At 40.5% G+C, this 13,898-nt stretch overlaps 1 protein-coding gene across 1 annotated transcript; it reads left to right on the top strand.

Annotated features, from left to right (window-relative positions):
• Window positions 1-104: 104 nt before the first annotated feature.
• On the top strand, window positions 105-10,510 carry LOC115218837 (zinc finger protein 28 homolog). The gene is made up of 3 exons (XM_029788783.2): window positions 105-222; window positions 5,702-7,265; window positions 8,772-10,510. Exons 2-3 carry the CDS (start codon window positions 6,425-6,427, stop codon window positions 9,461-9,463), a joined length of 1,533 nt encoding a protein of 510 aa, XP_029644643.1. The 5' UTR covers window positions 105-222; window positions 5,702-6,424; the 3' UTR covers window positions 9,464-10,510.
• Window positions 10,511-13,898: the final 3,388 nt, after the last annotated feature.

The raw sequence follows: 13,898 nt of genomic DNA, 5'->3' as shown, positions 1-13,898 counted from the left end.
GCCATTATTTGGTAAACTTTGTGTGTGTAGGAGAGAGAGAGAGACAGAGAGAGAGACAGGGAGAGAAAAGAAATAGACATTAACGAAGGGAGGTAATTAGAGATCGCCTGCAGTTTCTTTGATTATCTCCCTTGCTATCAGATATCGGGATTTTGGAATGTCTTCACCAGTCTTCTTTCTGTTGTTCTCTTTATCAACACAAACTCACAGCTTCACTTCTACGTAAGTACTCCAGCCTAATGTTTACTCACCTGTTGTCCTTTCTACTCTTATTAAGGCTCCTACTCCTTGTCTAGAACATCAACCCAGCACGGCTTCTCGTAAACCAACCCAATCCTTTCTCCTGCAATTCATATATACACATATACATATATATATACATATATGTGTGTGTGTGTGTGTGTGTGTGTTCATTTATTTCCGACACTCTCTGTCTGTCCGACTCCCTTGGATCTTTCGAACATAAAATAACTAATTCGCTAATTCCAGCCAGAACCATTTTGTAAAACCTCTTCCCCACAGAAATCCCTTTTTTTAAAAAAAATGCACACACACACAACACACACACACACACACACACACACACACATACACACACACACACACACACAAGCATGATTTAGGGACAGGCACACACGTATTTGGATGCATCAGTATATATACAGATATTGCACACTTACACAGACACACTGACAAACAGACACACGCACAACATTAATACACGACCCACAGAGGTGGTGGTGGTGGTGGGGTTGTAAGTGGTTGTTCGAGCAGCTAGAAATAGCAGCCAAATCTCTTTAACAGGAAGTCCACATTGGGTAATGGAGTCTGTAAATATAGCATTTCCTAGAAATAGAGCGAGATAGTCATGGTAGGAATATCGCTGATCATATGTCAAATTGATTAGAACAGGCCTGGGGTTGAACGACATCGGGGACACACACACACACACACACACACACACACACACACAATTTGGATGCAATGATACACATCGGTACAGCTACACAAACTGTGACAGACTCATATACACACACACAGTGACAGATCGGCTCATGCACACATACATACACACACACACATCCCTGTGTAGTTGGATCAAGGTAACCTGCACAGCAATACAAAAGGGACCGTACATTGATTCTCCCGTCTTCATTCTGACACTGCATTTATCATTAGACACCGTACAATGTGTGTGTGTGTAGATAGATAGATAGATAGATAGATAGGTGGATGGATGGATGGATAAATATGTATGTATATGTGTGTCTTTATGGAATTTAGAATTCATGAACGTTCGTGTTTACAAACGATAGAAAGAACTCGTTGCATAAAGTAGAATTTGTAAATTGCAACTGGAGGTTTTTGAATCGTAACTCTGTTTTTCTCCATCTCCCCACCTCTGTCTCTGTCTCTCTCTCCATCTCTCTCTCTCTCTCTCTCTCTCTCTCTCTCCATCTATCTATCTAGGGAGAGTTTACGAAAAAAAAAACAACAAAAGACGAAGACAGGTGTTGTACAAAACAAACAGATGTATTAGTATAACGCTCAGGAATAGAAAAAGTCTTTTACGTTTCGAGCCTACGCTCTTCTACAGAAAGGGACACAGAAAAAACAAGGAGAGAAAAAACTGTATGTAGTGGCTATCGATCTATCATATCTATCTATCTGTCTGTCTGTCTGTCTATCTATCTATCTATCTATCTATCTATCTATCTATCTATCTATCTATCTATCTATCTATCTATCTATCTATCAAGTGTATCATATATATGTATATAGATATAGATAGATAGATAGACAGACAGGTAGATAGATAGATTGATAGATATGCGTTTGAGCGTGTGCGTGCAAATAAATCCGTGTGCATCTGCCTAGATCTTAATATGTGTTTGGCCGATTTATGTATACACATACTTCCGTCCATGCATCTATTTATACATATACACACGCATACGTAAATATATGCATGCAAACGTGTTTGTATGTATGTGTGAATGTCTATGAGTGTGTGTATGTGTGTGTGTATATATATATATATATATATATATATAGCATCCCTTACTGTGTAGGTAAATTGCACCCCAACAATTAATGTCTCATGGTGTTTTGATATACAGACATGGGGGAGATGATATACTCGTCTAAGGTCTGAGATATCTTGGTGGAATAAAGGACACAAAGTGTTTTAACTACTGAATGGTTTACTTGAATTATAAGATACAAACACGCAGATTGATGGAAATGTAGGTTGTGTAGAAAGTGTGTGTGTGTGTAAGTATATGCTTATATGTCCAACCCATGCCAGCATAGAATATGGCTGTTAAGTGATGATGATATATATACACACACTCACACCTATATAATATATATGTGTGTGTGTGTGTGTGTGTGTGTGTATGAAAGCACATGGCTCAGTGGTTAGTGTCGGGCTTACAATCATGAGGTAGTTTGGACTGGGCTGTGTGTTATGTTCTTGAGCAAGACACTTTATTTCACGTTGCTCCAGTTCACTCAGCTGTAGAAATGAGTTGTGATGTCACAGGTGCCAAGATGTATCAGGGGCCCCTTTGCCTTTCCCTTGGATAACATCAATGGTGCGGAGAGGGGAGGCTGGTATGCATGGGTGACTGCTGGTCTTCCATAAAAACAACCTTGCCCGGACTTGTGCCTCGGAGGGTGACTTTCCAGGTGCAACCCCATGGTCATTCATGACCAAAAGGGGTTTTTACCCTTTACCCTATCTACATACATATATACAGTGCGTCCATGCTGCCAAAAAAGCATGCGGAGTTCTGTTTTTGATTCGACGGTCATTCGGAATGCCCGCAGCAGCCATATTCCTACCGCTCTATGTCATGCTGGTGAGACCCATATTGGAGTACGGGATTCAAGCCTCTTCTCCTTATCTCCTCAAAGACATACAGCATCTCGAAAGAGTCCAGAAGCTGGCTACCTGCATGGTTCTTGGTCTCAAGAATTTGTCTTATGAAGAAAGGCTGAAGACGCTCAACCTTTATTCTCTAGAAAAACGCCGCTGCCGTGGTGATCTCATTCTTGCTCACAACATCATAAGCGGAAAGTGTAACCTCTCGAAGGAGCTGTTCTTCACTCCTGCTCCAGAGCGTCGGCTGTGGGGTCACTCCGAAAAGCTCTATCTGCGATGATTTCATCTCAATCGAAGGAGAGGGGCTTTCTCCGTCCGGGTTGCGGATCCGTGGAATAAGATGCCGACGACCACTTGGTTCAAAGTCTCCCTTGACCACAAGTGGCCTGAACTCTTTACATGAACACCACCCTGTACATAACTCCATGTCCCCCTACATGGCCTTGCTTTTTGCTTTTTGAGCCAAAAATTAACTAACATATATATTATCTGAAATGTATAATATTAAATATCCATCACAGCTGGTCTTACCATTTGGTTTCATGTAAAGAATACAATATACGAGGGGTTACCCAAAAGTAACCGGAAACGTTTTCTGTGGGACCGGCCTGTTGTAGTTCAGGCTTCCGCTTCACTTGATGTGATCCTCAGGCATCAGTCTGCCAACTGGTGCTGTCAGTTGAAGTCGTACTGCAATGTGGTGCATCTTTGTTTTGCAGTGTTTCTCCCCAGTTTGTTGATTTTTGTGATGGCTGAAATGAAGGAACAGTGCACTTCTGTGAAATTCTGTTTTCTGCTGGGGAAACAGTTGTCATGCTTCAAACATTTTACAAGAACGCTGCCATGAGCAGAACATAAGTTTACAGATGGTTTTTCATGCTTTAAGAATGGTCCCTTGTTGCTTGGAGACCAACCTCATTCAGGGCGACTGTCAACCTCCCAAACGAATGAAAACATCATAAAAATTCATGAACTGATCTTGTAGGATCGTCTCTGAACAATTGACGAACTTGTTGGTACGACTGGTGGGTCCTAGAGCTCTTGCCAATAAACTTTGTGTGAGCAATTGCAAATGAAAAGAGCTTCACAGTGTAGCAAGTCTGCAGCGTTGATTAACAGCTTCACCCACCCAACAAGGTTCAGCACAGTTTTTGTCTCTCCAATTTCCCTCAATAATGACAATGACATCTATTTATACACACACACACATAATGACCATCATCAATGGGTTCTTATCCCTTTTTCCACACTTGTATGGGTTGGATGGAGTTTATTTTGGCAGATTTTCTGCAGCTGGATGCTCTTCCTGTCACCAACCTCCATTTGTTTCCAACCTGGATTATATTTCTCCCATGGTTACTCTTTTACTTGTTTCAGTCATTTGACTGCGGCCATGCTGGAGCACCACCTTTAGTCGAAGAAATCGCCCCCAGGACTTATTCTTTGTAAGCCTAGTACTTAATCTATCAGTCTCTTTTGCCGAACTGCTAAGTTACGGTGACGTTTGGCAGAAGTCACAAAAGAAACAATGCTAACTGTTTAACAGTGACACTTATTTTAAAAACTGTGTGATGTCAACACACACACATGCACACACACACACACACACACACACACACACACACACACACACACGCACACACACACACACACACACACACACACCACACACACACACACACACCTCACCACACATGCACACACACAACAGACTTTCAATTTCAATCTGCCAAATTCTCTCACAAGGCTTTGGTTGGCCTGGGGTTATAGTGGAAGACACTGATCCAAGGTGTGACACATATATAAAGTGAAGGGGTGGGGTGGGGACAGAGACTAGAAAAGGATGCCAACAGGTTCCCTGTGAGACTGGCTTGATCTGCCACAAGTTTTACAGGAGTTGGCTGTAGGGTGCTATTGTAAAAACTCTGTCTACCTCATGATGTGATGGAATTCAGTAGATGCCACTGTTTGTGTGACCAGATAATAAAGAAGGCAATGCAGTGTGAGTCATGGAAGGGACAGGGCCCTCTCTGAGAATGAAAGAGATCATGGGTACATTGCAGGATATATGGGGCTCACCGAAACAGACTTGGAACAAATGGATATCTTAGCAGAATGACAAAGGCAGGTCACATATTTGTGATCAAATAAATATTTGTGATCAAAAAGGTGGCGAGCTGGCAGAAATGTTAGCATGCCGGGCGAAATGCTTAGTAGTATTTCTTCTGCGTTACGTTGTGAGTTCAAATTCCGCCGAGGTCGACTTTGCCTTTCATCCTTTCGGGGTCAATAAATTAAGTACCAGTTACGCACTGGGGTCGATGTAATCGACTTAATATCTATGTCTGTCCTTGTTTGTCCCCTCTATGTTTAGCCCATTGTGGGTAATAAGGAAATAGGTCACATATTTGTGATCAACTAATGATGTTGAGGACCAGGAGTGGGACGAAAGTAGTAATGCTGGGAAGGGCAGCGAGGAAGATGGATGTGTAATGGAAGCTAAAACAGAGCATGTTGTGGGGAACGGAAAGTTATTATAAGGTTGTGACTGTGAGACTCTGTATTACATTAGGGATAAACATGTCTGTGGAATACTCTGCTACCTAGTAATTCAATGAGTTTAGTTGATTGGACAAGTGAGCCCTCAAGACTGGAAATTCCAACAGAGATCCATTTTACATACGAAAACCAGGCAGAGATTTACATATATGTGTTCACAAGATGGAAAAAAAGTGACTTTCTTTTTAGATTTTGTTGTAATTTTTTTTTTTTTGCTTTATATCTGTCTGTCATGTCTTAAATTTATATTTACAGGAATAACAAGGAGTGTGAATCCGATATGATGGCCTTAAACAACAGAGAGAGAGATGTGTCAGAAATGTCACCAACGCTGATCCCGAAATAACATTTTCTGCTTTCTGGAAGAAATAATTTACAGTATCATCTTTTCGTCATTGAACCAGCTCCCTATCAAGTCCCTATTTCCACCGCTTCAATCTCTCCTTGTTTAACTTACAATAATATAGGCATCTGTTGTCTTTGACCCTTAATAATAACCAGTAACTTGTGGTGCAGAGAAGTTCACAGTTTATCTTCAAGGCATTTGTGTTAAATTTCTCTCCCTGTTCTTGTAGTTGCTTAATGAAACTGGTTTTCCTGGGGTGGGTTACCATGTCTTCGTTAAACATTTGATTAAGCCAAGCAAACACAGTTTGAAACAGACTTGTAAACTAATGATTTTAGCAGCAGCTCCTTGGCCAAAATATTCTTCATAATTATAGCTTTATGATTAATTAACAGAGCATTATATTGAACTCCGTAATCATTTAGAGTCATGTTATAATTTAGTAATTTGAAAGCAAGCAGTACATTTATACAGAATTAATTAGGGATGTTAGCTAGACAAGGATGATGATGTGTTTAAGAAATGAAGGACCAGCCTGAAGAAAATAGTTTGTTGCAAATTTAAAAGCCTAACGAGATACACAGCAGTATTAATTCTAGAGACGGCCTCATCGGTCAGCACCACCAGACATCATGTACTCAATCCAACCCATGTATCCGATGGGTAACCAGTTTCAATTTGATATCCATAACCAAGCGTTTTACCAGTCCAGCCCTCACCATCGTCACCATCACCACCATCACACTGCAAGTAAAACACATTCTAAAAATATTGCAAACACACAGAACCAACCGATTGACTCGGCGGAGCATCAAGTGTCAAACACGTCAACTAGTGTTGCCTACAGTGACAGTACCACTCCAATTGGTGGCGGCGGTGGTGGTGGTGGTATTGGTGGTGTTGGTGGTGGTGGTATCACTAGTGGTGTTGTTAGTGGTCTTACTAGTAGTATTAGTAGCAGCGGTAGCACTGGAACTAGTAGTTCAGATAAACCATTTAAATGTGATGTGTGTCGTAAGTCTTTCTCTCGGAAGGCAAACCTTAGCAACCATGAACATGCTGCAGCGGCAGCAGCAGCAGCAGCAGCAGCAACCTCTGGCACCGGAGACGGACAGAACATCTCTGCTTCCGCTGCTCCTTTGAAGCATTTCACCTGCAGTTTTTGCATGAAAACCTTTTCTCAGAAAGTGTTCCTGAAAAACCACGAACTGACTCACACAGGGGTCCGACCCTTTCAGTGCCCTTCTTGTCCGAAAGCTTTTGCTCAAAAGGTCCACTTGAAAGTTCATTCGAGGATTCACTCGGGAGAAAAACCCTATCACTGCACTTACTGTTCAAAAGCATTTGCACAGCGGGACCACCTCAGCAACCACGAACGAGTGCACACAGGCGAGAGACCATTCCATTGCACATTCTGCTGCAAGGCATTTGCGCAACGTTCTCACTTACGCAACCACATCAGAACACACACAGGTAAGTAAACAGACCCTTTTCTGTCCCCATCCCAAGCAAATTGATAAGGGGCACCCAATTATTAGAGATTTATGCTTTATGTAAGACAGATCATCAGAGTTGTTAGGGTATTTGTTCTGACTGTTATCTGGGTTCAAATCCTGCTGGGGTCAAGTTTGCCTTTTATTGTTTTGGGGCTGATAAAAGAGTATCGACCATGAAAGTAGATTGGTGGGACCCCTAAAGAGTTGGAGGTGCCTTGTGGTGTCTGTTCTGACCTTTTATGTTCTAACAGCATTGCCTGCAGTGACATTATTGTCAATCTGTATCAGCCCCAGTTGGTGGTCCTTTTCCTGGAGATAACATCTGTGGTAGTGATGATGATGGTGGTGGTGGTTGGGGTGGTGGGGTGTTGGAAGATAAACTTGACTGCATGGGTGAGCAACTGTTCCTCAACAAATTCTTACCCTGGCCCCTATAAACATGTGTAGATACATGATCCACATCCACTCGCAACAGGGGTTGGTATGTTTGTTTATTCAGCTGATATTTCATTTAGTCAAGTTGAGTCATTCTATTTCGGGGTTCAAATCCTTTTGAAGTCAGTTCCAAGGGCTTGACAAAATATTTACCAGGAATTGATCCAATGTATTGCTCTTCTTTCTCCATACATCTTTGTGTGTGTGTGTGAAATATCCTTTAATATCAGTTTTAAATTTTGGTCCAAGGCCTGCAATTTTGGGATTGGAGGAAAGTCAATTATATCGACCCAGTGCATACTACATGTCTGTACTCTGGGTGTAACAGCTGGGAACTGATGCAGCCTACTGGCGCAAAAATTTTCATGCATACACATGAAGAGTGACATCACCTTCCACACAAATAATTTTGCCCATGTGGCCTTAGTTTTGGCAGGAAAAAACAAGTTGGCTATTTTTTTAATGCACCTCATGTATATATATATATAAACAATTGCAGCGTGGAAGGTGTTTATAAGCCATTTCAGAAACACACAAAACCGTTAGATTCACTTCAACATTTAAATTTAATTTGTCAAAATATTTTCGTTGCTTTGAGACTGCAACCTGTTCACTGACAAAGCTTCGTGCTGTGTTTCTTAAATTTGCTTATGAACACCTTCCACACTGCAATTGTTTTCGTTCCAGCACACAATCTCAGATCAAGTCACTTGCTATGCAAGTACATCTCCGTAATATATATATATATATATGTAATCATCATCACTATGCTCATCTTTTAATGTCTGTTGTCCATGGGTTGGACAGTGTTACCAGAGCTGACAAGCCAGGGTGCTGCACCAGACTCCAGTCTGATCTGGCATGGTTTCTATGGCTGGGTGCCCTTCCTAACACCAACCACTTTACAGGGTGTGCTGGGTGCTTTTATGTGGCACTGCCATGGGTGCTTTATGCAACCAGAAGGATTAGTCTTAACACACACACACACATATCTATGTATGAACTTTGTCATAATATTTATGAGTTTTCTTTCTCTTTCTTTCTGTAGGGGAGCGACCATATACTTGTTTTACGTGCAACAAATCATTTTCACAGAGGAGCCATCTGAACAACCACCATCGTACACACACAGGAGAGAAAATCTACAGCTGTGACACATGCCATAAATCCTTTGCCCAGAAGGCACATTTGACCATTCACCAAAGAACTCATTCTGGAGAGAAGCCGTTCATTTGTACAGTCTGTGGCAAAGGGTTTCCTCAGAGGGTGCACATGATAAAACATGAACGAAGCCATAGTAGCGAGGACTTACAGCGGTCGACGACGTTTCAACAGTCGAACACTTCGGCTAACAACCAGTGTCAGCGTTCGTCATCGTTGTCTGCGTGTTCTTCGTCTAACTGCATGCTTCCTTGCCAGGCTCCGTGCATGGCCTCACCATCTGTGGCGATTTGTCAGTGTCAGTGCTCACAGCTGTCCAACCAACCAATGTCCTCGAATCTATCGATGAATCCAGCCACTGGTCACGGTATGTGTCAGCGCGGCCCTCCGGAGAATGTGTCGTCTCGGTCGCAGAAAAACACTTGCATGAACTCAAACATGGCTGGCAATATGTGTCCAGAACAAATACTGGATGACTGCCAGATGTGTACGAGAATGTACCCCAAATGGAATAGTAATGTCACCAATTGCTGTAATGGGGGAAAGCAAATGAAAAACATGAACCATTCCCAGACTTAGCCATCTTCACTCTTTCCCTGTTCACCATTCTTCATTCTTTCTTTTGCATTTCCAACGTAGACATGTTGTCTGTGAGGACATGGTACCAGCTTTCTAAGTCACTATCCCATCCAAAGGACATGTGGGACAGGTTTTTTATGTTGTTATTGTAGTTGTTGTTATTGGGTGACGGTTGTGTACCTTGAATTCTCCAGGGGTTAGGGTCAGAAATGTTAGAGAAAAGGGACAGTAGGCACTCGGATCCATGACACTATGATAACATGATCATTAAATCTTATAACGAGAATAGGCAGAAAAGGAGGAGGATAATTATAATGATAATGAAATTAAAGAAAATAACAAAATTAAACATCGGTTATTCGTAATTAAATTGCCTAATTTAATAATTATAACAACAGGATTCTCTGTAAAATTGTGCAAATTGTGCAGCTTTCATAAGACTTCACTGACCTTTACACTATGATGACCTCTCCATAGAAACCATCACTATGGTGACCTCAAGACTGGACCCATCACTGTCGTGATCCCTACATGGAATGAGGAGAATTTGGACATTTCGTAATGGTGACTTATTTATTGGAGGTTATTCACATCCATTGGACATAGAAAGTGTTCATTGATTTGTGTTAATTAATCTGTGTTTACTGACTTGTATGTTCATTGATCTGTGAACAAAGCATTGTTGATAGTTCACTGTTATTTTATAGATTGCCATTTTTGTTTGTTGCAGAAGGCACCGGTTGCATGTATCATACAATTATACACACTGTAACATGTATAGAGTATGTATTTATATGCATATATTTATCTATGTGTATGTACACACACGCACACAAGCACACACACGCACACACACACACACACACATACACACACACATGCACGCATGTGTGTGTGTGTGTATATATATATGTATTGAAAAATAGTAAATACACTCTCTTATTACTCAGCTTATCAGAGAGTCACATACTTCACATGTATAACTGAAACTCTGAGTAATGACAGAGTGAATCCAGACTGTTTTTCAATAAATATATACTCTACTTTATGTATTGAGTACTCCTTCCATTTGTAAACATAACCATATATATATTACACACACACACACACACACTCATACACATTTGCTCATTGATTACCCTAACACATAATTTTGATGTATACACCATAACCATTTGTTAATTTACATTTTATATTGGTTGAGTGTATATATATATACATACATACACATCCTGTTCATTTGTTAATGTACAGTTAATTTTTTACATACCTGCCTTTGTGCATTGGTGAAACTATAAGACTGTAAGATATTTTTCTCTATCTGTCACATTCATTTATGAGTATCCAAACTATTTATTTATAAAAACACATTGTTGAAGGGAAGACATCTAAAAAATTTTCGGGGACATTTAGATTTCCTTCATTGGTAAATATTAAAGCATATTCATTGCTGTATATATCCTATTTAAAAGTGAGTACATATCACGTGGCATATAGAATTTTTTTCCACAGTGACTGTATAATTGACTTTTATTTCATAAACACTGCATTTATTGGCGAATGTTTTGAGCTGTTTCATCCATGTGACCTGTTCAGTAGAAACTGTATAAATCAAATAAGGTGGTGAGCTGGCAGAAACGTTAGCACACCGGGCGAAATGCGTAGCCGTATTTCGTCTGCCACTACGTTCTGAGTTCAAATTCCGCCGAGGTCGACTTTGCCTTTCATCCTTTCGGGGTCGATTAAATAAGTACCAGTTACGCACTGGGGTCAATATAATCGACTTAATCCGTTTGTCTGTCCTTGTTTATCTCCTCTGTGTGTAGCCCCTTGTGGGCAGTTAAGAAATAAGAAACTGTATAAATCACTCTCAGTGTGTGTGTGTGTGTGTGTGTGTGTGTGTGGTGGTTGTCTACTCCTTCTGCAGAGTCTGACCACCTCTTGTGCTTACACGTTAGATCCATCGTGGCTTTTTAAACCAGACAATGTATTGGAAAGACACCCACATAGATTGCATATCTGATTTGAAAAACGAACCTCCACCAACCAATTGCTCTGCCTGTATATACCTGTGCACACCTTTCAATGCCGTGTATGCCAGAAGGTCTGTAAATCTAATGAAAGCCTCAAAAGACATTTTAAGACCCACAAAGATCAGAACTTCACTGCAGCTCTTGCTGGTCCAAAGCAGATATGCAATCTATGTATGTGTATGTGTGTGTATACATACACACACACATACATGCATATACATTGTCATTTGTTTAATGTCCCCTTCCCTCTGCTCGCATGAGTTGGATTGAATTTTGTTGAGGCAGACTTTCTGCAGCCCGATGCCTTTCCTGTCACCAACACTAGTCTGTTTCTAGGTAAGGAGGCAGTAACACACACACACACACACACACACACATCTGTCTGTCTGTCTGTCTTTCTCTCACCTTCTCTCTCCCTTTCCCTCACTCTGTTTCTCTCTCTCTCTCTCTTCACACATTTATATGATGGGCTTCCTTCAGTTTCCATCTTCCAGATCAGCTGACAAGGCTGTAGTAGAAGACACTTGCCCAAGGTGCCACACAGTGGGACTGAACCTGGAACCTTGTTAGAAAGTAAACTTCTCATCACAAAGCCACACCTGTATGGTGTGTGTGTATGAATATATATATATATATGTATATATACACAAACATATATACATGCATATGTATGTGTGTGTGTATATATATATATATATAATCAAAATAAGCAACAGGATATCAAGTAGTAATGCAGTACGACCTTTTCAAGTGGCTCCATTTAATTGAACAATGCAGTCATTACATCAATTTAAATACAGTGTCATCTTCAGCTGCACAAATAAATAAATGGAATTTTAACAAGTAGGACACATTAATATAATTTTTCTTGAATATTTTAACAGAGCAAGTAGATGGAAGAAATTCATGTTGTCACTATTGTAACTAAGAAATACCATATTTTAAAGTGTATCAGGAACCCCCTAACTTTTTGGGCTTAAAATTTTGAAAAAAGGTTTTGTAAGGGATTATAATACTATTCATGTATAAGAAACTCCCATATTTTTTTAACCTAATTTTTGACAAAAAAGGGTTCCTTATTCATGTTATAATATGGTATATCACCTGCTCTCTTGATCTGAGTCTCTAACTTACCTTCCTTTCTTTACCATGTCTCTACTCTACAGGGAGACACTTATCACTGCCCTTCTATACTTTTATTCTCTCATCAACTGGCTCCATTTAATTGAACAATGCAGTCATTACATCAATTTAAATACAGTGTCATCTTCAGCTGCACAAATAAATAAATGGAATTTTAACAAGTAGGACACATTAATATAATTTTTCTTGAATATTTTAACAGAGCAAGTAGATGGAAGAAATTCATGTTGTCACTATTGTAACTAAGAAATACCATATTTTAAAGTGTATCAGGAACCCCCTAACTTTTTGGGCTTAAAATTTTGAAAAAAGGTTTTGTAAGGGATTATAATACTATTCATGTATAAGAAACTCCCATATTTTTTTAACCTAATTTTTGACAAAAAAGGGTTCCTTATTCATGTTATAATATGGTATATCACCTGCTCTCTTGATCTGAGTCTCTAACTTACCTTCCTTTCTTTACCATGTCTCTACTCTACAGGGAGACACTTATCACTGCCCTTCTATACTTTTATTCTCTCATCAACTGGCACAAAGCTAAGCCCTTCAGTTCTGCTCCCCGCTCCCAGCTAAGGGGTGCCACATAAAAAGCACTGGGTCTGGTGCCATGTATAAAAAACACCCAGTACACTCTTGCGAAGTGGTTGCCTTTAGGAAGGGCATCCAGCAGTAGAGACAATGGCAAAACAGACAATGGAGTCTGGTGGAACTCCTGGCCTTGGTAGCTTCCATCAAAACCCATCCAACCCATGCCAGCATGGAAAATGGACATTAAATGATGACGGTCATTATATATCTCTCTTTCTTTCTCTCTTTTACTTGTTTCAGTCATTTGACTGCGGCCATGCTGGAGCACCGCCTTTGGTTGAGCAAATCGACCCCGGGACTCATTCTTTGTAAGCCCAGTACTTATTTTATCGGTCTCTTTTGCCGAACCGCTAAGTAACGGGGACATAAACACACCAGCATCGGTTGTCAAGCAATGTTGGGGGGACAAACACAGACATACACACACATACATATACATATATATACATATATACGACAGGCTTCTTTCAGTTTCCGTCTACCAAATCCACTCACAAGGCTTTGGTCGGCCCGGGGCTATAGCAGAAGACACTTGCCCAAGGTTCCACGCAGTGGGACTGAACCCGGAACCATGTGGTTGGTTAGTAAGCTACTTACCACACAGCCACTCCTGCGCCTATATGTATTGTTAAACCAAGGTAATTCCAAAGTAAGTTTAAGTGTAACAC

Source organism: Octopus sinensis, linkage group LG14 (assembly GCF_006345805.1).
Source record: "Octopus sinensis linkage group LG14, ASM634580v1, whole genome shotgun sequence".
Lineage (NCBI taxonomy): Eukaryota > Metazoa > Mollusca > Cephalopoda > Octopoda > Octopodidae > Octopus > Octopus sinensis.
This window is presented reverse-complemented; position numbering and strand designations above follow the sequence as displayed.